Source organism: Stegostoma tigrinum, chromosome 19 (assembly GCF_030684315.1).
Source record: "Stegostoma tigrinum isolate sSteTig4 chromosome 19, sSteTig4.hap1, whole genome shotgun sequence".
Taxonomy (NCBI): Eukaryota; Metazoa; Chordata; class Chondrichthyes; order Orectolobiformes; family Stegostomatidae; genus Stegostoma; species Stegostoma tigrinum.
In genome coordinates this window covers 26,276,213-26,302,094 of record NC_081372.1, presented here as the reverse complement: position 1 = coordinate 26,302,094, position 25,882 = coordinate 26,276,213, and the positions used below count along the sequence as shown (strand labels likewise).

The 25,882-nt window shown below is 40.1% G+C and overlaps 1 protein-coding gene across 3 annotated transcripts in view; it reads left to right on the top strand.

Annotated features, from left to right (window-relative positions):
* Positions 1 to 25,882, top strand: part of LOC125461414 (polycomb group protein ASXL1-like) — a 106,756-nt gene that overhangs the window by 7,896 nt on the left and 72,978 nt on the right. Inside the window, exons 2-3 of one of the 3 annotated variants that reach the window (XM_048550163.2) lie at positions 3,275 to 3,357; positions 5,317 to 5,319. The exons of the other annotated variants lie outside the window; for them this stretch is intronic. Coding sequence (XP_048406120.1) covers positions 3,275 to 3,357; positions 5,317 to 5,319 — 86 coding nt within the window. The remainder of the gene's footprint in view (positions 1 to 3,274; positions 3,358 to 5,316; positions 5,320 to 25,882) is intronic. 3 annotated transcript variants of the gene reach the window in all.

The window sequence follows — 25,882 nt, the reverse complement described above, 5'->3', positions numbered from 1 at the left end:
CTGCAAAAATGCTTGAACTTTTGGCCTATGTTAGTTTCAGAACATTCCTCCAAACATAATGGAATAATTCTTCCAAATGTTTGTGTACATGAAAAATTATTGCATTTGAGTTCAGCTTAAACACAATCAGTAATCGTAACATCTTGATTACTTTTCAGAAGAGAATCTTGGTGTTTCGCAAATTCGTAAATGTTTACCACTTCACTTGTCACATGTAACCTACTGAGAATGGCTCCTTAAAAGTTTGAACACCATTGCTCATGACAAATCGAATGATAAATGTATTAGGAAAACTGCTGAGATAAATGGAAGCAGATTTGTGAAAATCCAGTTTTACAGTTATAGTTCATACAAAATTCTTCTTCTTATTTAAAAAACTGGACTGATTTTGAATTGCGTAAAGGAACTGCTAAAGAATTACCTTCATGATCATGTAGAAGAGTGGAAGAGTTCCACCATGTACCCTTTCCGTGTTTTCTTCAGAGTGATAAACTGCATGTTCTGACGTATTATGGTATAAATCTCCTGTTCTCCTTTTGTTTTAAAAAAAAGTGCAGGGTATTCTTTGATTTGTTACAAGCACTGCAAAGTCTTTGGGATAAGTGATTGGGGTCCATGAGAATTAACTTGTGCTGAATTGAATATGTTTCAATGAAGTGTTTTAGAATTTGGCCTTTAAAAAACTGAAGTGACATATTTGAACCAGTAATTATTACATATTTAGGCACCAGTAATTTGACTAGAGTCTTGTGCAATTTTTAAAATTTTTTAATAATCAAACAATGAATCCACATTAAGACAATGATCTGGAATGCTGTGAGGACTTTAGCCCCCTTCCTGATTTCCTTCGACCAGACCACTTTCTCAAATAAATTTGGCAGCTTGTCATCTTTTAAGCAGTATTTCCTGATAAGTATTATTAACAATTAACTACTGGCATTATGACTGTCAAAAATAGTAATTGTAGCAAAATGTTGAAATTTTTTATTTTGACTCATTAGGTCAGGCATATTTTAGGTAGTTGATATACAGTTTGAAGGAGATTCCTTGAGCATCACATGTTTACTGCAGAATGCATATCTTGTTAGCAAGATTTTAGTACTGAGATTCTTTATGAACTGAAAAGTTTATTTTCTCTAAAAACTTGATGTTTTTTAAAATGTTCTTTTTAAAAGGGAGAGATAGTAATCTTATTTCAAGTGAAGCAATTATAAACGCAACTTTTTCAGCCAACCTGAGAATTTTAATCTTTTTGCTGTTGGACAAATAGAACTGCTGTTCTCAAAGCACTGTTGAGTTTGAATTGCAGTGGAGGCAAACTGAAGTAATGGCTGATACTTCAGTTGATGCTAATGAAGTACAGGCTAAGTAGTTATATAACAGAAGATTGCAAACCAGGAGTGATAATTAACTGTTCCATCTGGCTTTTAAGATTGGATTCTTAACATATTACTCAACTTAATCCATGTGTTAGTGTTCATGTTATTTTGTGCTCCCAATCATTTCAACCACGTGGGTGACGTACATTTGAATATACCCCTATCACTCTGGGGAAGTACCTCTCTTATATTTGGGGCTGCCCCTCAGTGACCCATTCATATCACAAACACACTTTTTTAGTGTTAAATGCCATTTTTGACAGCATCCATTTAGTGTTGTGTTGTAATATATTTGAAACAAAATGTCTTAATACAAGCTTTTAAAAACAGTTGGAAATAATATTCTAAAATAGCATAAGATTTATATCCTGCATGAGGTGCAGCATCAATTAATTTGTATCAGAAAGGGACCTTATTTTTAAACAAGGTAAATATTGAACATACATAATAGGCCAATATACCATCTGTTGGACTACCACTTAATTTGAAACCTTTTGCCAGAACCTAAGTTTTTGTTATTCACCTTCTGTACTATAGTAAGGGCAATATGCAGTCCCACATTATTTAGTCTGAAAAACTGTACTGGTTGCACAAAGCTTCAGTTTTTTTTTTCTTGACAGTTTTACTGCCAGCATCCAGAAGTTTTAACCAGTAATACTGACTGCTTTACAAGAGAACTGACAATTGGTTATCTATTCGTTAACATTCGTTATGCATTTCTTAAGTACATCCATTTCACGGTGACATCAACCAGGTTACGCACATAGGATTTAATAATGTTAGTTATCTGACGGTAGAATGATGAACAGTGCTGAGGAATTTTAAGATCCTGTGCTGTTTTAAGTAGTCCAGATGTGCAAAATATTGCCAGTGGCTAAAAATTTTGGAGTGGAGTGCATAATCTTCTCAGAAGCTCATCATCAAGAAATCTTAGAATAGCAAGGCTCCTGAAATTTTGAAAGTTAACTTGCTAAAGCTGTAGTCGTAAATACTTCCAGGTTTTGCAGGCTGTAATCTAAATTTTAAAGCGTATTATTCTAAACGTTTGTTACTTGTGTTTAAAATTGTGCAGAATTGAATCAAGTTGCATTTTTTAAAGTTAAACTGTTTGTCTTGTAGTCTTATTGTGTGATATTTGGTGTAGCATTATGCCATACAGCAAAGGAAGCTTCAGGATCTAAACCATGATGATGGAAAGATCCTTGAAATCATTTTAGGGGTAGTGCAGAAATTGAGCTTATAAGGGTTAAGTCAAAGGAAGGTTTCATTATCTTGGCAACACATATTAAATTTGCAGATGTGAAAGTCAGGATTGTGCTAACATGTAAGGCTTTCTTAGAAAGTTAATCTAGCACCACTTATCACTTTGGCTTGTAGATGAAAAACAGTCATTTGGGCCAGGTATCAGAACATTTCCTTTGCTTGTCCTCCTGGAGTCTGTATTGTATATATGTTGCTGTTTTCATGAGGGATGAACTGAAAGTGTATTTCTGTCTATGTATGGTGGTGAATTTATCTCTGATCAAAGGACAGATGATAAACTGAACCCTGTTGTCTCCATGGCAGAGACGTATTTTAAATTTAAAACATTGGCTTTGTTTTAAATATATTTTGATTAGAGATTATTTTTCAGTGAATTATGCATTTTGTGGCCTATGAATTATTTTATTCTGTCTTCATCTATTAGAAAACATTAATTTACCAAAAAATCTTTCTATAAATTATATCTTAAACACTAATGTGGCCATAGTCTGCAAACTGACTGTTATTGCTTTTAAGTCCTTTAGATTAAAGAACCTACATCACGTATATTGCTGCACATGATCTTTTCTTTTCAACCTTTTTGTGCTGTCAGGTAATGGTTGACTTGGATTTCAGTACATATCTGTCCACAGGTGTTGGAAAATTACTCAGATGCTCCAATGACCCCCAAACAGATTCTGCACGTTATAGAGACTGAAGGACTCAAAGAAATGAGGTCAGTTGTGGTGAATGGCTTTGCTAGGAGAATGTCAATGGGTTTTTTACTATAAATTCTGAATTGGAAAATAGAACAGAGTCCTATTTAACCCAGTCTCCCTTCTAATCTAGATTAATAGATGGGAATCATTTGAGGGTTTTTTTCTAAAGAGATGAATTCCAAAAATATAATGTTTAAAGTATTTTCTTTTCCTTACATGCTGTCACTGGTCAGTTGGTACTGTATATCAAATCGCTGTGATGTCCTAAGTGTGTTTTGCAAGCACCTCATGAACTAATAGGTAAAACAAGTGGGATTTAATGAATGTCCCAAAGTGCATAATCAAAGCAATGTAGATCCTGAGCAGTAAAAGATAAGTTGGTTGTAATTCTGCTAAAAAGATGGATTTCTTGTATGCTTTTGTAAAGGGTAATAGAGAGAGTAAGCAGTTAGTAGAATTCTTGAGAGTGGGGCTAAAGGTGTAGCATGTGGGAAGGGCAGACTGAAGGGAGGACACTAAAGTTGGAATACTGTGGAGGATGGCCTGTAACAACATTGGAGGAAGTCACAGAATAGATTGGAAGAAAATTCTTGAGAGATTTGTGACTGAGAATTTAATATTCAGTGCACTGGTCCTGTGTAAATCATTGAGAACAAGAGTAATAGGTATGTGAAACTTAGTGTGAGGAAGCATACTTGTGGCAAGTGTTTTGGATGAGTAAGAGTATGTACAGAACTTCACAAAGAGAATGTTGGAAAGGTCAAACCTAGGTCTACATCTAATGACCAGATCAATGCCTAATAAAGACCCATCTGTACCTTAGCTCACAGGTTAGTTTTGTTTTAAATTTGAACCCCACTTATAGAATGGGAGTTCAACGTTCTCTGTAAGTAGAATTGTTGTGGGCTACCAACTCTGCTTGATTTCTAATAGATGTCAAAGACTTGCTTATTCAGTTGAAAAAAAGAGACACTAAAAAATCCTCCTGATTTAATCTGTCGTGTTGATTTTTGTTCTAGGGAGATATTCAGGAAAAAGTTAATATTCACTTTCTGTCCTTTTCTTCCTTATGCCTCTCAGAGATGGCCATTAATATTGTAATGCCACATACCTGTAGCCCATTGCAGCCTGGCTCACTTCCATTTTAACAGGCGTTTGCACTTAGTCTTTATCTGGCTAGGAAGTAAAAAGGACCAAGAAACACATACTTTGATATAACACACTTCTCAAGTGACTAAAAGTAGTTCATGTACAATTAGCTACTAATTTTTAATGACACTTGTTGTGTAGACAAGCAAGATTAATGGCGATTTCTTCTGCCCAAGGCCTCCGGTTTATGGTGAAGAAGTCAAATTTTGTACATTGCATGGGATTCTGGAACTCCTTACTGGGATTTTGAGGATTGCATTATACAGTTCCATATGTGAAAATAACTGTTTAGTGTGATGAATATGTGTTAGTGATTTCAGTTTGACATTCTGTAAGTTTGTTCTTGACAGTTAACAAGGAAGAATTTTAACCCCTAAATTCTATTATGAAATGTCTCTTACATTGTTGAGCTCAGTATCTCTGCCTAATTGTTTTACTTGCTGTCTTACTGTCGTAGATTTCAATCAAGTTAAAATAAAAACATTTTTAACTGGATTAATGCAAGAAAAGCAATTTAAATTGTTAATTATGTGCTTAAGTAAACAGTCTTTGAATTTTCCTGAAAGACAAATTTAATTTGTTGATCATTTACTGGATATAAGTTAATGCTTGTTTGTCCTGTGGCGCATTTCATTCTAGGGATGTACGTTGTATAGCACTTTTAAAAATTTTCCCTATGTATGTTTTGTGATGCAGTGACTATAAGTTAATGTCTTTTTCCCCCCCTTCCTACTGAATATTTTATTTCATGGATATGTATTGTATAGCACTAATTGTTGTTTTTTTTTTCCTTTTCATGTCCATGTTCTGTGATGCAATGACTATAGAAGGTAAGCACTAATTAAGCCAAAAATATACAGGTAAACACAATTTTGTGTGGATCACTGTCAAAACACGGCAGTAAAATTTTGTTCAAAAATTATGGTAATTTGCAATTCTTTTACACTGATAAGAACACTTCAGCAGCAGATGATTATGATTGCCCTTATAGTAACTGCTACTTTCTATACATGTGATTAGTAATGCTGCTCCTAAGTCATTAAATTCTTAGCATTATTTAATGCATTCCATTATCACGCCACTGTTTTGTACTGACCGACACTTGCATCCTCTTAAATGCATTATTCCAAAAAAAGGTTGAGGCTTTTTAGTGCCCACAGTGTGTTTTTTACTGATGTTCATTTTGTTATTACAGTACAGGCTTGTTTACTTAGTGTAAGGCGTTAGGCTTATTAGTTTAGGAATGCATCTAATTTTGCATGCTTTCATCATTGAAAATAAAATAGCCTCACTGAGCAGCTGGGCGCAAAGTTACTACCCTATTTCAAAAGTAACTGAAAGCTGCAAGCCTTTTTCCGTGTCTTGGTGGTGTTATTGATTTGTCAATGACATTCATTGCACTTATAGTATGAAAAAATAAGTTAGGACTTTAAAGTGATTATTTTTCAAATCAAGGAAAGTGGGGTACTGCAATATATTTGTTAACCTGTTTTATTAAAATGTGTAAATTTTTAAATTTATTCTTTCTGGTGCAAGTACAGAGAGATATGACGTGTGTTTTGCCAACCACTGAAAAATCAGACATTTTCCCCTATTTCAGAATAGGACTTACTTGCCATTATTGAGGGCACATTGCTTTTAGCCATCCAGTATACACTTTTGAGTTCCATTCTGTAACTCAAAAAAAACCCCAGATAATTTAGCTGTTGGTTTCCACAGATCTTGTTGACCTGTTCCGTGACTGATGCATTTGTGCTTCCAGTTTAATATTGCTGAGAAGCCGATACGAAACCTGAATGTACGTTACCTGGGAAGACTAACTCTAGAGCAGAGTAAGACTCCATTCAAGAAATCTTGCTGTGTTTTAACTGTTGCATGCGCAGTGTCAAACTGTAATAGAAGTGCTCCATAAAAATAAAGACACGTCTTGGTATTTTAGGATTTGTATTTGGCAAATAAATTGGAAAACTGATTTAAGACTGGCTGGATAAGAGCTGTTGAAAATGACAACTGACTTGTGGGTCATGTGTATGTGTCTTAATTCCTTACTTTCTTTGCTTACTAATCTGATCAAACCACTTGTGTTTGCTTGGTTGCTTTGTGTCTGTGTGCGCATTGGACTGAACAGACTCCTTAAAATTCTGATTTTTTTTTTCATACTGAATTGCTGAGTATGAAGCTTTGTGTTTTTATAAATCTCATCCCATAAAGGGGAAAGCGTCACTGTCTTTATTCATGATAGGCAACCTAATCTAAACATACTGAGGTTATGGTTTTTGTAAGGTAATATAATTATAAGTCTTTTTTAGTAGACTCATGTTTAGAATTAAGTATTCTCATAAGTATAATGCAGTCAATTAGTGTTGATTGTCAATTAGTTTTTACAATTGAAAGAGGAAGAGCACTGGAAAAAATAATGGGCCTAAAGGTAGACAAACTCCATTGGAATCATGGCCTGCATCCAAGAGTTTTGAGAGGTAGTTGTTGGATTTGATCTTCTATAGTTTCCTATGTTAGATCAGTTAGAATGGAGAATACGTAACTCCTCAATTCACAAGAGAACACATGAAATCCAAGGCCAGTTTGGGTGAGATCAGTAGTAGGTAAAATGTTGAAATCAATTTTAAGGACAAGGCAACAGGGCTTTTGCAGAGTTAGACAGTAAGAACTGCAGATGCTGGAGCCAGAGATAACAATGTGGAGCTGGAGGAACAGAGCAGGCCAGGCAGCATCAGAGGAGTGGAAAAGTTAATGTTACGGGTCGGGACCCTTCCTCAGAAAATCAGCATACATTTAGATGGGATGAATGCAGATGTATGAAAGACCTAATGGTCTATGGCAAGTTGATTGAACTAATTGTGCAAGTAATAGAGTCATTTGAGATCTACAGTATAGAAAAAGGCCTTTAGGTCCAGCGCATCCACACTGGTCAAAAACAACCACCTAACTGTTCTAATTCCATTTTCCAGCACATGGCTAATAACCTTGTTTTTCTTGGCATCACAAGTGTATTTATAAATACTGCTTAAATGTTAGGAGGATTTCTATGTCTACCACCCTTAGAAGTAACAGGTTCCAGATTCTGACCACCATCTGGTTGAAAAAGACCTCCCTTCCATCTCCTCTGAATCTTCTCCCGCTTCCTTTGTCCTTTTAAATCCATGCTCCCAGGTAATTGATTCCCCCGGGAAAGGTTTCTTTTTGTCTGCCCATCCGTGCCCCTTGCAATTTTATACATCTCAGTCGTGGCTTTCTCAATCCCCTCTGCTGTAAGAAAAACAAACCCAGCCTGTCCAATCACTGTTCCGAATTGAAACTCCAGTTCAGGCAACATCCTGTTAAATATTCTCTGGACCCTTTTCTGCGTCTAGTACGTTGTATTTTTCAGTTAGTTAGTGTGGTATATGAAGTTGTTACACAAAATTACACAAAATTATGACTCTTTGGTTTGGTGTTATAGATTGACAGAGGGTAGGAGCCTATTTTCAGGATGGCAGTCTGTGACCAGTATAGCACTCTTAAGAACCAGTACTTGGGTGTCAACTCTTCACAATCTGAGTGTAATTTAAGTCAGGTAGGTTTGCTGATATAAATATAGAAGAGGTAGAGGTTAAGAAGGCTAACAGATCACGATCCATATGTTGCATTCGGAAGAAAATGATTTCGAGATTTACAAGCATTTTATTGTATACTTATAGTTTAATGCTAACACGTTCCATCTTTCCTTGTCCAAAGGTTCCTACCCCATTGGGGAAGAACCCACCTCTTCATTTTCTAAACACCCTGGCTCGGAGATGTTATTACACACTGGAGCAGGTGGGACTTGAACTCGGGTCTCCTTGCTCAGTGGTAGGTACACTGTTACTGCACACAGGCACTCAAGAACTCAACTCTTAAATAAAATCAACAGAAGTATAAAATAAAAACAAAAGCAGGAGTGATGCCAACCACACCAGCAAACTGAGGCATGTAAATAACAAGTGGGACAGAACACCAACGCTTCACCGGAGGCACACGACGATGTGACTTAGCAGGGTGACAAAACGTCTGCAGTCGAACGTCCTGGCTCGGCCAGCAAGTCTATATCTCACCCACAGCAAATCTTCTCAAAAACTTTAAAATCAACATCAATTAAAAATTCAGCTATTCTTCTCAATCCAGAGATGCTTTCTCAAACCTCTGTTTGTACGACCACCAAATTGCCCATGTTAGTTTTTCTTTCTCGACCAGCAAACCAGCTGTGTCTCTAATTAAACAAAAAAAATACAACTGCCCATCAGGACAATGCAGCAACAACAAAAGTGAGGAGAGATAGGGAGAAGGGAGGGAATGAAATTAAAATGCAGTTGGTGGGAGAGGATCTCAGCTGGCTTTTATACTTTCTGATTATCCAGTTCTGAAATGTTCATGCTTGCCTCTGGAGGTGGGACTTGATGCTGGGTCCCCTTGCCTAGAGGTAGTGACACTGCACCACAAGATTCCTTAGGAACCCAGCTCTTTCCATTGGCTGTCCCCTACAACACTGGTAAGTTTGCCATTGGAGACACATTCCATAACCATGATACTGTCAGCTTCCCATAAAGCTACTGTTAACATATGCATTCACTTTGCTGTTCAAGTCCACAGTTCTGCCCTCTTGAAATCATTGTCCTGCTCATGATCCTCTGTTTCAAGTTTCTCATTGATACGGCCAGGGTCTGCTGCCTGGATCATTATTACGATTCAAATCCACTGTGCCAACAAGCAGTCAGACAGCTACTAATTGAGCAGTATTGCTTATCAAATAGCCCTCAGCAACAGGGTTTTTTTCTGTAGTCAAGCAGCTGGGGCTTCACTTGAGGAAGCACCATATGCCACACTGGCTGCCAAATCCATCTCCACTTTCCACCACATAGTGGAGAAACCTCACTAGTCGCCACCACAGTCAGTATCTACCCCTATTAAATCCTTAGTGCCTGCGCTTGCTTCTGTTTTCTCAAACATCAGGTTACCGCCCCACTGTCCTTGTATTCTGCATTGATGTCTTCATCCATGACCACCACATTTGTGAAATCTGTGATCATTATTGGACCAGTGTACTCTGTAAATGTGTTATTGGAACTACCACTAAAAAGATGTCCAGAGACCAAACCCTTCAAATCAGCTGCTACGTTGCTATCATCACTCAGAATTAGAATTTGAATTAAGTTTTATTGTCGTACGTAGTGAAAAGTTTACAGTGTCACTTCTCATGGAACCATCTTTAGGTACGAAGTACCTAGGTACAAATCTTAGGTACTAAGAAGAGAAATGAAGAGAAGTTACCTTATAGTAATTCATAGTATAAGTTAGAAAAGAAGACATACAGTTAAAAGGATAAACATTACAGTAATGGGTTAGCAGATTACAGATCAACACAATATCGCAGTGGATCAGTGCAGAGGCTTCCGTGTGTGGTCTGACTGGCCTCGCAAGCTGCTGACTGCCTATGCTGATCCCCAGTCCAATAACTGGCCCTGCTGCACTCCATGCCTCCAGCCCACTTCGCTCCATGCCTTACCACAATCTCAGTTTATCAAGATATTGTCTCCACTGAAATCCTCTCTGTTTCTTATTCCTTCAGCACTGGCAAAAGCTTTTACCTCAACTTTGTCCTTGTGCCAGGGCATTGTTGAGGTGAAGGAAGATTTGATGGAAATTGCGACCATCCTGCAGACTGATTCCTTAAGAATTAAGGCATTCTTGGAGGTGTCTTCAAGCCTGACTGATACCTTCACTGCCAATTGGCAGCTTAATGAGGTCCATGACCCTTTCAAAAAAAAACCCAGCGAGCATCATCTGCCCTCAATCAGTTTCGATGCTCTTCTTTTGATCCTCAAAGGGAACTACGTTTCTAAAACAGACAGTAGAGTGGCTGTGAAAGGACAGGCTTGCAATGATCAAGGACATATTGAATGACAGGATATTCAGCTGATAAGAGTATGCAAAGCACGCAGATTTTGGTACTTGAGGGATATGTGGATCATGTGCAAAGGTAAGGTTAAATTAAATTTTTTTTATTCATTCACAGGATGAAGGTGTCACCAGCTAGGGCATTGCAACATTTATTGTCTATCCCTTTAGCTAATATGTCATGGTTGTATTGAATGGTGAAGTAAGTTCATAGAACTGAAATGTCTTTTTTTTTGTATGTTCTTGTTTGTTTGAGTACTTAGTTTCTTTTTGTTTTGGCTTTTTCCATGTTGTTTAACCTGGAAAATTGATGTTAGTAATTTTCTGCATCTTTATTCTCGTATACACAATTGAGATCTATTTGTTTTAGGTGAACCCCTTTGTACAAATGCACACAGTTGCTGCTATTGTACATTCCTGGAAATTGTTCTTGTAGTAACCTTGCATGAATTTTCAACTCTTGTTGGTTCTTTCATTTCTATATCCTTTATAAGAACACTGTTTTGCACTCTCTACAGAGATTGAATGTGAGGCTTTCATAAACAGTTAATACAGGAAGCATAAAATCTTGAGACTTTGTTTCTAAAGCAAGACCTTATTAAAACTGACCTCTTCCACCATTCATTATACTTGCGTATGATCCTTAATATGCCCAAATCCTGTTTTCACTTCTGTTAATCAGCTTGGGTTGCTCACAGTTACAGGTACAAATGTCAGTTTTTGGTGGAGCAAGAATTTAGGAGATCATATTGTAGGTAGGCTGTGAATTTTTAATTGTGCTAACATTTTGTGCAAAAGGATTTTGAGAGATTTTTGCCTTTAACATGCTGCAATTTGATTAAGATTTAAAATTAAATTACTGTGGCTTCAGTTGCTTGAATTCTCAAATTTTTAATGCAGCTTATTGCTGAAATAATTTTGTATGTTTTTATTTTGCATCAACTATTTGAATTTGTAAACATTTCTTCACTAAATATTTAAAATGGTCTGAATCAATGACCATGTACATTTCAGCCTTTTTTCTTTTAACCATTTTAGGCTTCTTCAAACATACTTAGTCAAATCAAGTAGGCATCGAATCGCTTTATTTTAGTTCTACTTGAACACAAAAAAAGATGTAATTTGTTCTGTTGTTGTGCATATTTTCACATGTATTTTGATTATACCCAGACCAACCTTGCCAGCATCCGTTTCAAATCCTTCACTGTTATGAAATTGTTTGATTGCTTATGAGCAGAAATTTTGTCAAACTTTAAACCAGTGATTCCAGTCCCTTCTCCCAACTGCCTTCTCTACCTATCAAATTCATTATCTCTCTCCCTAATGAGAAGTCTGTGATAAACCAGTCTGTTTGCAACCTGGAGCTTCTAATTCTATGTTTATGCCATTGCTAAGTCTGCTCAATTCTACCTCAGATTTTCCACCATCTCATCTGCTGAAACACTGTCATTTCTTCCCTTGTTAGGTCTAGACTTTTCTTTTCCAGCACATTACTACTTTTGTCCCATATTGTACCTTTCGTAAACCTGAGGCAATGCAAACCTTGTTCATGTTTTATCTCCAATTATGACTGTTCACCTGTCACCCCTGTGTTTCTTGATTTGGCTCCAAGTTGGGTAACATATTTTGCAACACCTCTGGTAATGAAATTTTGATGGAGCAAGACCTAGGTGACATTCAGGCTTGACTGAGAAGTGGCCAGTAACATTTGTGCTAGGCAACAACCATTCCAACAGAAGACCATCTAACTACCTAGCCCTCTGACATTCACTAGCATTACTATTGCCGAATTCTCACTGTAAAACCTGGAAATTTATCATACATAAAAGCTGAGCAGGACTGAACGAGGCATGTAAGTAATGTGGCTGCAAGACTGTCTCAAAGGTGAAGAATCCTGCAGCAAGTAGCTCACCGTCTGCCTCTCAAAGTCCATCTGCAAAGCAGAACTCTGAGTGGTAGGACATTGTCCATTTGCCTGAATGGATACAGCCCCAACAATACTTAGCTTGACACCATCCAGAGCAAGGATGCCCATTTGATAGCCCGTCCACTACTTTTAACAATTATCCTCACCAACACAAATGTGCAGTGACAGCTCTGTGCATCATGTACAAGTTGCACTGCAACAATCACCAAGACTCCTTTGACAGCACCTCCCAAGCCAGCAATCATTACCATGTTGAACAACATCACTACTTAGATGGCGTGCACCCTCTGACTTGCAACTGTAATGTCATTCCTTCACTGTCCCTGGGTCAAAATTCTGGCACATTGTTCCTGACCGCTTGTTATACGTACTGAAGCAGCCAAGAAGACAGCTCGCTGTCTCCTTGAGGGCGCCTGGTGTTGGGCAATAAGTACTGGCTTAGCTAACAACACCCGTGTCCATTGAATGAATGGCAAAAAAAAATTATGTGCACTGATTGATTCAGTCTGCTGATGTGTGTGATGATGGGCACAGCATAGAATACAGCTTACAAGCAAGGGAAAACTATGAACCTGTGTGGCAAAGGAATTGTCACAGAAAAGCAGTAACAGTTGAGATAGGGGAAAGAGGCAGGTTACTTAGTGTTTGTTTGTCTCCCATTTCTACCCACAATCAGGAGAACTGGAATAGGGTAGAGTAACTGCAGTGGTAGCATTAAATGCAGATCTGAAAAATCAAGCAATGTTTATTACGTTTCCAGTAGCAAGATTTTGCTCCCCTTTGACCTGTTCCAGTTATACTTTAAAGTAACAAAGTCTTGCAATACTTGTATTGGAGGAATTTTGTACACTTTATGGTTGAAGATGTTGAATTTGAGGTGGGGATCAATTTGCTGCACCCTCACCTTTGTTCTGATTTTAATAATAAGCAAAATCTTGAACATTTTCTCATTAAAATCAGTAAAATACTTGTTTTGATTTTCAATGTACCAGGAAAAGATAGTCATACCAAATAATTCTACTTAAGAAAAGTGACTGCACAAATGGCTTTTTTCTTTAAAAATGTAAGAGTGATTGAATTGCAAAAACAAAATCATTTCTATGATTTTGGAACATTGAGATATGCTGAAATTGCATGTCATTGTAAATTCTTTCTTGGTAGACAGTCTGTTGTTTGCGTTTCAATCTACTTGCAATGCAACAGCTGTTTGTAGGTTCTGTTTTCACAATTCTGCTTCAGTAACATGCGAAAGCATGTTTTCAGTGCAAGATGGTGGTACCGGTCAGGAAACTTATTGCACTGAAAAATTACTGTTTGAGATAAAATGCTTTGTATGTGTATATTTAGCAAAGCATGAACCCATTGCATAACAGTTTTCATCTCATAAGAGTTCCTGTTGCTGTTGATGAATCTTGGCAAAATACTTGGATCTGATATGCCACATAATAAGGCAAAATGTTAATATTTAAAAGGCAAATACTACAAATTTTGGCAACAGTGCTCAAATGTTTGACAGTAATTCTGAATTGTTTTGCAAGTGTATTTTGACATTTTCATAATGGCAGGATTTGAATTTTTGCTTTGTAATTTTTTGCCAAAATCTTGACGAATTTGGTGTTGAGTGTAAAGATGACTTGTGTAGCCGCAGTTTCAGCCCTGTAGATCTTTAGTCTAAATTTCACTTGTAAAATTGTTTTTTTTTTCCTGCTCATTTCTGTCTCCTCCATGTGACACGTTTTCTCAAGTATTTCTTAGTGTTTTGATAATTTTTTCAACAGTGTTTGTTTCCCATGTTTGGTTGCTGATAAGAGACTCGGTGAAGAGCAGTGACGGCATAATCGCTCCCCTCTTTTTAACCTCTGTCAGGTGATCACAATAGATTTTGTTTTGTTTAAAGTGTTTGGTGATTGCACTTCAATTAAACTAAATTAATCAGATCAAAATTAAAGGAGAGCCAATTCTAAGGCTTTTTTTGAGGGCACAAGGAGCTGAGGGAAGGCAGCAGTGTTGTGAAGAAGCTCTCTACACTGAGACAGTGGTAAAGGCAGTTGTAGTCTAAAGTTCTTGGAATGCTTGAGTTGTGAGCATCACACCTGAGTCTCAAAGGTTCAGTTATTGTCTTATTTCTTCAGGAGTGTTAAGCTTGCAGATAATGTTGGATTCTTGAACAAAGGTTTTTTTTTCCCCAAGTTCAGTTTTCAGTAGTGTTGGATTGTGCAATAGGGTGGGAGCAAAGAGCTTTTGGTATTCTTGCTGTGACCAGCCAACTTTACTTTCTGTCTTGTTCAAAGGCTGCAGTTTATATCTAATTCCTTCGTGGATTCTGATGTTTCATTGTTTAATTTGCAGCTCCAAAGTTGTAGGCAAACCTTCATTTCTCAATATGAATTTATTATGCAAGTTTCAGCAAAATGAGTTGCAGATTTCATACCCTTCTGAGCTTCAGTGCTCCTTTATTAAAATGGTAATTTCAATGTAGTAAATTTTGTATATTCTTCTGGATTTCCTGGACTTGTCAGATGATTATAGCAGCCCATTTGCATTATGTTTTCCTTCTTTAAAACAACTGGTTTTCTCTGGGACAGTTTCTGTATTGAAGTCAAAGGATCAAAAGTTGAATAACCATAGTCCATTATTCACTACAATTTTAACAAGTCATTGACCGTTTCAAAAACAAGTAGCTGGAGAAACTCAGGTCGGGCAAAATCTATGGAAAGAGAGCAGAGTTAAAGTTTCAGGTCTAGTGATGCTTCTGAACTGGTTGTAGCTAGGAAAAGGTGGTGTATTTGCTGAGGACAGCATGGAGGGTGTCAAGGACCAAACGATTGGTGATGGAGCCCAGAGAGGGACAAGCAGTTGGGCAGGCAAAAGGATGAGAACTAGTGAGCCAGGAGAAGGAAAGCTGTTAATAAGTTCTGGAGTTGCTGGGTTGGCTATGCTGAAAGCAGCCCATATGATGACAGGACAATGTTGATTATGGATAAAGGTGGTGGTCAGGCTCTAAAGTTGTTGAACACAATATTGAGTCCTGAGACCTGCAGGATCCCAAGTGGCAAATGAAATGTACCACAATTACTGTTTCAAACCTGGAATGGTTCTGGCACCATATATAGAGGTGGCAGGTCTTGCTATGTTGTAGAGTGTTTTTTCTCTAATTTGATGGGAAATCCAAGTCACACTTTTGGGTGAGAGCTTCACTTCAGATCACTACTGATGCTAGCTCCTTTTACAGGCAGTCTGCAATTTATGAACAAGATCCCTTATTTTAAATGTTTGCTCATATTTAAGATGCAGTTGTTTTATATTGTAATATGTTGTGTTCCAATTAGTGTACAAATCGACTTAGATTTGTACTCGAATGGAATTTGGTTGTAACCTGGGGACTGGCTGTATATTGATAGAACCAATTCTCACCTAATTTAAAAAAAAACAAAAGAACTGCAGAAGCTGTATATCAGAAGTAAAAAGAGGAGTTGCTGGAAAACCTCAAGACATCTGGCAGGATCTGTGATGAGAAATCAGAGTTAACATCTTGCGTCTGGTGAATTTTGCTCAGCTGACGGTAGCTGCGAAAATATTGGTTGATATACAGAAGATAGGAGGGGGTAGGGAGTAAATGATAGGTGGGAATAGAACCCAAAGAGAGAAGAACAGTAGGACAGACAAAGGAGTGGATATTGATGTGGCCAGGAGAGTGAATAGCTGTTAATGGAGACTGTTAGTGGCTAACAATATGTAGTGTGTAATGGCAGGCTTTGTAATAACCAGATTTGGTGTATAGGGTTAGGGGGCAAGGACATGGGAGAGCTCAGGCCCTAAAATTATTGACTTTGATATTGAGGCTGGAGGGCTGAAGGGTCTCCAGTTGGAAAGCGAGGTATTTTTCCATCTTGCACTGAGCTTCGCTGGAGCACTGCAGCAAGCCTGAGACACAGGTGTTGGTCAGGGAACAAGATGGTTTGTTAAAGTGGCAGACAATTGGGAGCTCAGGGTCTTTTTTGCATGTAGAATGTACATTTGCTGCGGTGGCCACCCAGTCTAAACTTTGTTTCCCCAGTTTGGAGGAGGCCATGTTGTGATCAGTGAATGTAGTTGATTAGGTTCTGGGAAGTGCAGGTAAAATGCTGCTTCACCTGGGAGGTATGTTTAGGCCTTGGATACTGAAGAAGGAGAAGGTAAGTGGACAGATGTTACATCTTTGGCGGTTGTAGAGGAAGGTGCCAGGGGGCACTGTTGGGAGCGAAGGAAGAGTGGACCAGGGTGTCCTGGAGGGAATAGTCCCTGTGAAAGGTGGAGTCTGTTTAGTACCTCGCTGGAGGTAGCAGAAATGACAGTTGATGATCTTTTGGATGTGGATGTGAGTGGGATGGTAGGTAAGGATAAGGGGAGCCCTGTTGCTGTTGCATGGGCGGACAAGAGGAAGGGCTAATGGTGGAAGTGTGGGTGATGGGTTGTGCCTGGTTGAGAGCTCTCTTGACAACGGTGCTGGGGAGTCCTTACTCGAGAAAGAAGGTGGACATTTCAGAGGCACCTTTATCAAAGTTGGCCTCCTTAGAACAAATTAGACGGAGGAACCGGGAGAATGGAATGGAGTCCTTACAGGAAGCAGGGTGTGAGGATGTATAGTCCAGACAGCTGGAGGTGCTGGTGGGTTTATAGTGGATGTTAGTGGCCAGTTTATCCCCAGAAATGGGGACAGGTATCAAGATAGGGAAGGGAGGAATCAGAAATAGCCCAAATGAAAGTGAGGACAGGGTGGGAATTGGAAGCAAAATCACTGAACTTTTCCAATTCTGGACGAGAGTGGAAAGCAGCACCAATTACATCATCAACAATATATTGGAGAAAGAGTTGTGGGTGGGGGCTGGAATAGGACTGGAACAAATTAAGTTCCATGTACCTGACAAAGCGACAGGCCTAACTGGGGCCCATGTGCGAACTCATGGCCACCCCTTTGACCTGAAGAAAATGAGAGGACACATCTCCCACACTTCTGCCTTTACCCCCACCTCTCGCACAGTGCCACAGCACCTCCCTCTGCAGTCATTGAAGGTGTAACACCTGCCTCCTTACCTGCTCCCTCCTTAATATCCAAGGGCCCAAACATACCTTCCAGGTGAAACAACACTTGACCTGCACTTCCCACAGTCTAGTCTACTGCATTGACTGCTCACAATGTAGTCTTTTCTACTTTAGGGAAATGAAGTGTAGACTGGGTGACTGCTTCACAGAACATTTATGTTCTGCCTGCAAAAATAACTGAGTTACTAGTTGACTGCTCCTTTAACACACCATCGTGTTCCCTAGCCAATATTTCTGTCTCAGATTGGCTGCAATGCTCGACCGAAGCTCAGTGCAGATTGGAAGAACACCTTATTTTCCACTTGGAGACCCTGCAGCTCTCCAGATTCAACATAGAGTTGAGTCATTTTAGGGGCTAAATTCTCCTATGTCCCAGCTCCCAACCCCGCAGATCAGTTCTTTTTATCACATAGTGGGTAACAATACGTAGTGTGTAACGGCAGACTAACAGGTGCCACTAACATTTCCATTATCAATTATTAACTCCTAGCCAGATCGTTCTCCACTTCTTTGTCCAACTGTTCTCTTTCTTTGGGTTGTCATTTACTCCTCACCCTCTTCCCCTCCCTATCTTCTGCATATAAACTGGCATTTTCCTAGCTACCGTCAGTTCTGAGGAAGGGTCACCGGAAATGTTGACTGATTTTTTTATTTCTTCAAAGCTGCTGCCAGACTTGCTGAGTTTTTTTTTAGTGCAACTTTGTTTTGTTTCTCACCTAATTAAGCCTGAGTTAAAATTTTTTCATTAGGTCTCCAGTTTTCCTTCAGGCTACACTAGATGATAGTAGATTCCCTTATTTTTAAATAAATTGATATGTTTATTTCCACCTTTGGATGCTTGAATGACCAAGTATTTGCTATTTAAGTATCATAATCAGAGTTAGCATTCTTGCCAATAGCTGCTGTGTTTTGCTTTGCGTTGTCATTATCTTTCTCTCCTAACTAAGCTAGACAGGGAGGTGCGCAGAGGGGGCGGGGTTGCCTTGTTAGTTAAGAATGAAATTAAATCTAGGCACTGAATGACATTCAGTCAGATGATATGGAGTCTGTGTGGGTGGAGTTGAGGAACCACAAAGGCAAAAAAAAACCATAATGGGACTTATGTACAGACCTCCAAACAGTGGTCAGCACCAGGGGTGCAAGACACACCAGGAAATAGATAGGGCATGTCAGAAAGGCACTGTCATGGTGATCATGGGGGACTTCAATATGCAGGTAGACTGGGTGAATAATGTTGCCATTGGATCCAAAGAAGGGGAATTCATGGAATGCTTACAGAATGGCCTTTTGGAACAGCTTGTGATGAAGCCGACAAGGCAGCAGGCTATTCTGGACTTAGTGCTATGTAATGAGTCAGACTTTATTAAAGATCTTAAAGTAAGTGAACACTTAAGAGAGCGCGATCATAATATGGTAGAGTTCAGTCTGCAGTTGAAAGTGAGAAAGTAAAATCGGATGTAATGGTGTTACAGTTAAATAAAGGTAATTACAGGGGCATGAGAGAGGATCAGACGAAAATCAACTGGAAGCAGAGCCTAGCAGGGAAGACAGTAGAGCAACAATGGCAGGAGTTTCTGTGTGTAATTGAGGACACAGTACACAGGTTCATCCCAAAGAAAAGGGAGATTAATGGGGGGGGGGCGGGGTAATTAGACAGCTGTGGCTTACAAAGGAAGTAGGAAATGTATCAAAGGAAAAGAGACAGCCTATAAAGTGGCCAAGAGCACTGCGAAATCAGATTGGGAAGGCTACAAAAACAAACAGAGGATAATAAAGAGAGAAATAAGGAAGGAGGGGATCAAATCTGAAGGTAGGCTAGCCAGTAATATTAGAAACGATAGTAGAAGTTTCTTTCAATACGTAAGAAACAAACAAGAGGCGAAAGTAGATATTGGGCCATTCCAAATTGATGCTGGAAGGCCAGTGATGGGAGATGAGGAAATAGCTGAAGAACTTAAATACTAGCGAGTTTTGAGAAGATTTGTAGCTCAGGTTGAGTCTGGATGTAAGTTTGCTCGCTGAGCTGGAAGGTTCGTTATCAGACGTTTCGTCACCATTCTAGGTAACATCATCAGTGAGCCTCCGGTGAAGCGCTGGTGTTATGTCCCGCTTTCTGTTTGTGTGTTTAGGTTTCCTTGGGTTGGTGATGTCATTTCCTGTTCTTTTTCTCAGAGGGTGGTAGATGGGCTCCAAATCAATGTGTTTTGTTGGTGGAGTTCCGGTTAGAATGCCATGCTTCGAGGAATTCCCATGCGTGTCTCTGTTTGGCTTGTCCTAGGATGGATGTGTTGTCCCAATCGAAGTGGTGTCCTTCCCTCATCTGTACGTAAGGATACTAGTGAACATCAACTAGCCACAAAAAGACATGACCCACTATATGACCCACGTGCTAGTGAGGCGAGGAATAGGGAGAGAGAGGAGTTGAACACGTGGCTACAGGGATGGTGCAGGAGGAAGGGTTTTGGATTCTTGGATAATTGGGGCTCTTTCTGGGGTAGGTGGGACCTCTACAAGCAAACTGGTCTTCACCTGAACCAGAGGGGTACCGATATCCTGGGGGGGGAAATTTGCTAAGGCTATTCGGGTGGGTTTAAACTAATTCAGCAGGGGGATGGGAACCAAAATTGTAGTTCGACTATAGAAAAGGTTGAGAGTAGGGAGGTCCGAAATGAAGTTTCAGGGACGCAAGATGGCACCGCAAGCAAGAAGTTGGTTTGAAGTGTGTCTACTTCAACGCCAGGAGCGTCCAGAATAAGGTGGGTGAACTTAGAGTATGGGTTGGTACCTGACACTTTGATGTAGTGGCCATTTCGGAGACATGGACAGAGCAGGGACAGGAATGGTTGTGGCAGGTCCCGGGATTTAGATTTTTGAGTAAGAACAGAGAAGACGGTAAAAGGGGGGTAGGTGTGGCATTGTTGGTCAAGGACAGTATTACAGTTGCAGAAAGGATGCTTGGGGACTCGTCAACTGAGGTAGTATGAGCTGAGGTTAGAAACAGGAAAGGAGAGGTCACCCTGTTGGGAGTTTTGTATAGGCCTCCGAATAGTTCCAGAGATGTAGAGGAAAGGATAGCAAAGATAATTCTCGATAGGAGTGAGAGAGACAAGGTAGTTGTCGTGGGGGACTTCAACTTTCCAGATATTGACTGGGAACACTATAGTTCGAGTACTATAGATGGGTCAGTTATTGTCCAGTGTGTGCAGGAGGGCTTCCTGACACAGTATGTAGATAGGCCAACAAGGGGCGAAGCCACATTAGATTTGGTACTGGGTAATGAGCCCGGCCAGGTGTTAGATTTGGAAGTAGGTGAGCACTTTGGTGATAGCGATCACAATTCTGTTATGTTTACTTTAGTGATGGAAATAGATAGGTGTATACCACTGGGAAAGAGTTATAGTTGGGGGAAAGGCAATTACGATGAGATTAGGCAAGATTTAGGGAGCATAGGATGGGGAAGGAAACTGCAGGGGATGGGCACATTAGAAACGTGGAGCTTATTCAAGGAAAAGCTCCTGTGTGTCCTAGATAAATATGTACCTGTCAGGCAGGGAGGAAGCTGTGGAGTGCGTGAGCCGTGGTTTACGAAGGAGGTAGAATCTCTGGTCAAGAGGAAGAAGGCGGCTTATGTTAGGATGAGATGTGAAGGCTCAGTGAGGGCGCTTGAGGGCTACAAGGTAGCCAGGAAAGACCGAAAGAGAGAGCTCAAGAGCCAGGAGGAGACATGAGAAGTTGTTGGCGGATAGGATCAGGGTAAACCCTAATGCTTTCTATAGGTATTTAAGGAATAAAAGAATGACGAAAGTAAGATTAGGCCCAATCAAGGATAGTAGTGGTAAGTTGTGTGTGGAGTCAGATGAGATAGGGGAAGCATTAAATGAATATTTTTCAACAGTATTCACTCCAGAAAACGACAATGTTGTCGAGAATACTGAGATACAGGCTACTAGACTAGGTGGGATTGAGGTTCACAAGGAAGAGGTATTAGAAATCCTACAGAGGGTGAAGATACATAAGTCCCCTGGGCCGGATGGGATTTATCCCAGGATCCTCTGGGAAGCCAGGGAGGAGATTGCCGAGCCTTTGACATTGATCTTTAACTCATCATTGTCTACAGGAATAGTGCCAGATGACTGGAGGATAACAAATGTGGTTCCCCTGTTCAAGAAGGGGAGTAGAGCCAACCCTGGTAATTAGAGACCAGTGAGCCTTACCTCAGTTGTTGGTAAAGTGTTGGGAAAGGTTATAAGGGATAGGATTTATAATCATCTAGAAAAGAACAAATTGATTAGGGATAGTCAGCACGGTTTTGTGAAGGGAAGGTCGTGCCTCACAAACCTTATTGAGTTCTTTGAGAAGGTGACCAAACAGGTAGATGAGAGTAAACCGGTTGATGTGGTGTATATGGATTTCAGCAAGGTGTTCGATAAGGTTCCCCACAATAGGCTATTGTACAAAATATGGAGGAATGGAATTGTGGGAGATATAGCAGTTTTGGATCGGAAATTGGCTTGCTGAAAGAAGGAAGAGGGTGGTAGTTGATGGGAAATGTTCATCCTGGAGACCAGTTACTAGTGGTGTACCACAAGGGTCGGTGTTGGGTCCACTGATGTTTGTGATTTTTATAAATGACCTGGACGAGGGCGTAGAAGGATGGGTTAGTAAATTTGCAGACAACACTAAGGTTGGCGGAGTTGTGGATAGTGACGAAGGATGCTGTAGGTTGCAGAGAGACATAGATAAGCTGCAGAGGTGGGCTGAGAGGTGGCAAATGGAGTTTAATGCAGACAACTGTGAGGTGATGCACTTTGGTAGGAGTAACCGGAAGGCAAAGCACTGGGCTAATGGTAAGATTCTTGATAGTGTAGATGAGCAGAGAGATCTCAGTGTCCATGTACACAGATCCTTGAAAGTTGCCACCCAGGTTGACAGGGCTGTTAAGAAGGCATACGGTGTTTTAGCTTTTATTAATAGAGGGATCGAGTTCCAGAACCATGAGGTTATGCTGCAGCTGTACAAAACTCTGGTGCGGCCGCACTTGGGAGTATTGCATACAGTTCTGGTCACCGCATTATAAGAAGGATGTGGAAGCTTTGGAAAGGGTGCAGAGGAGATTTACTAGGATGTTGCCTGGTATGGAGGGAAGGTCTTACGAGGAAAGGCTGAGGGACTTGAGGCTGTTTTCGTTAGAGAGAAGGTTGAAAGGTGATTTAATTGAAACATATAAGATAACCACAGGGTTAGATAGGGTGGATAGGAGAGCCTTTTTCTTAGGATGGTGACGGCAAGCACGAGGGGGCATAGCTTTAAATTGAGGGGTGAAAGATATAGGACAGATGTCAGAGGTGGTTTCTTTACTCAGAGTAGTAAGGGAATGGAACGCTTTGCCTGCAACGGTAGTAGATTCGCCAACTTTAGGTACATTTAAGTCGTTATTGGATAAGCATATGGACATACATGGAATAGTGTAGGTTAGATGGGCTTCAGGTCGGCACAACATCGAGGCCGAATGGCCTGTACTGTGCTGTAATGTTCTATGTTCTGTGTTCTATCACTAGTATCCTTACATACAGATGAGGAAGGACACCACTTTGGGACAACGCATCCATCCTATGACAAGCCAAACAGAGACATGCACAAGAATTCCTAGAAACATGGCATTCCAACCAGAACTCCATAAACATACACATTGATTTGGAGCCCATCTACCACCCTCTAAGGAAAAGAACATGAAATGGCAGCACCAACCCAAGGAAACCTAAACAGATAATTAGAAAGCAGGACATAACACCAGCGCTTCACCGGAGGCTCACCCTTGATGTTACCTAGAATGGTGACGAAACGTCTGAAAACTAACCTTCCAGCTCAGTGAGCAAACTTACATCCAGAACTTAAGTACTTTACATCAGTCTTCACAGTGGGAGACATGAGCCATGTCCTGACAATTCAGGAGAGTCTAGGGGCAGAGTTGAGTATGGTAGGTATTATGAAAGAGAGTGCTAGAAAAGCTAACAGGTCTACAAATTGATAAATCTCTTGGTCCTGATGGGCTACATCCAAGAGTTCTGAGGGAGGTGGCTGAGGAAATAGCGGAGGCTTTGTTTGTGATCTTTCAAAAGTCACTGGAGTCAGGGAAAGTCCCAGATGATTAGAAAATCGTTGTTGTAACCCCCTTGTTTAAGAAAGGATCAAGACAAAAGATGGAAAATTATAGGCTGATTAGCCTAATCTCAGTTGTTGGTAAAATTCTAGAATCCATGGTTAAGGATGAGGTTTCTAAATTCTTGGAAGTGCAGGGTTGGATTAGAACAAGTCAGCATGGATTTAGTAAGGGAAGGTCATGCCTGACGAACCTGTTGTAGTTCTTTGAAGAGTTCACAAGCAGGTTAGACCAGCGAAACCCAGTGGATGTTATCTAACTAACCTTCCAAAAGGCCTTTGATAAGGTGCCTCACAGGAGGCTGCTGAGTGAGGTGAGGGCCCATGGTGTTCGAGGTGAGCTACCGGCATGGATTGAGGATTAGCTCTCTGACAGAAGGCAGAGAGTTGGGATAAAAGGCTCTTTTTTGGAATAGCAACCGGTGACAAGTGGTGTCCTGCAGGGTTCAGTGTTGGGGCCACAGCTGTTCACTTTATATATTAATGATCTGGATGAAGGGACTGGGGGCATTCTGGCGAAGTTTGCCGATGATACGAAGATAGGTGGACAGGCAAGTAGTACTGAGGAGGTGAGGAGGCTGCAGAAAGATTTAGACAGCTTAGGAGAGTGATCCAGGAAATGGCTGATGAAATTCACTGTGAGCAAATGTGACGTCTTGCACTTTGGAAAAAAAAATACAGGCACAGACTATTTTCTAAATGGTGAGAAAATTCATAAAGCTAAAGTACGAAGGGATCTGGGAGTGCTCGTCCAGGATTCTCTAAAAGTTAACTTGCAGGTAGAGTCCGTGATTAAGAAAGCAAATGTAATGTCGTCATTTATCTCAAGAGGGTTGGAATGTAAAAGCAGCGATGTGCTTCTGAGATTTTATAAAGATCCAGTTAGGCCCCATTTAGAATACTGTGTTCAATTTTGGGCCCCACACCTCAGGAGGGACAAATTGGCCCTGGAGCGTATCCAGCGGAGATTCACATGGATGATCCCTGGAATGGTAGGCCTAGCGTATGATGAACGGCTGAGGATCCTGGGATTGTATTCATTAGAGTTTAGAAGGTTGATGGGAGGTCTAATAGAAACTTACAAGATAATGCATTGCTTGGGAAGGGTGGATGCTGGGAAGTTGTTTCCGTTAGGCAGGGAGACTAGGACCTAGGTACAGCCTTAGAATTAGAGGGGTTCAACTTGGAATGGAAATGAGGAGACATTTCTTCAGCCAGAGAATGGTGGGCCTGTGGAATTCATTGCCGTGGAGCGCAGTGGAGGCCGGGACGTTAAATGTCTTCAAGGCAGAGATTGATAAATTCTTGATCTCGCAAGGAATTAAGGGCTACGGGGAGAGTGCGCGTAATTGGAGTTGAAATGCCCATCAGCCATGATTAAATGGCGGAGTGGACTTGATGGGTCGAATGGTCTTACTTCCACTCCTGTGTCTTATGGTCTTATGGACATGGCGAATCTGGCATAATGGGTACCTGTTTTCTCCTAGTTTAACTAATATAAACCAAGACTGACATGATGCAAATAATTTTGCATTTTCAATCTGATGTGCATATACTTGCACTGTAGTCCTTTTGAAATAACCAACCGAACTAATCTGCTTAGGTTTGCAGGATCTTGCAGTCAGTATTTCAAAGATATATATGTCACCTGGGTTATTTTTGGTGCAACTGATTATTGGGCCAAAATGTATATGCTGCACCATGGTCATACATCAGGCACTTGAAACCCACAGATCCTCGAAGGAATCTGAGAAGACTTAACAAGCACATTTTTCAGTCTGTGAAGGCAAGGACAATTCCTGATTGAATTTTCTTTCTAGCTTGCTTTCTCAGGCTCCATTGATACTAATATGGAAAATATCCAGATCATAAGGTTTGAATTTTGCAGAAGTCCACATTGGTTCAAAAATGATTAAAAAAAACACTCAATTCTCAATTGTAATTGAAACATTTTCATTACATGTTGGAATCACTCTGCATCAGAGCAGAAATGAGGTGAATACTTGTTAATTAAATCTGAAGCTCGGAATAATGCGTATCATCAAGAATAATTAGTGGGTCGAGAAGGCCAATAAAATTCTCTGCTGCATAGACGTATGGAACTACTTCCAAGTAACCCATGCCATGTACAGACCAAAAGAGACAAACATTCCTCCCCATCCTTGCAGCTGAAAATGGCATTTATCTTTTCAAGGATGCTCCAGCTTTGAGACTGTTGGAAGAAACTTTCATAACAGAATGTTCATAATAGGAAGTCAGCAGAATCTGACGCACCTAGCTGGAAACATCAAATT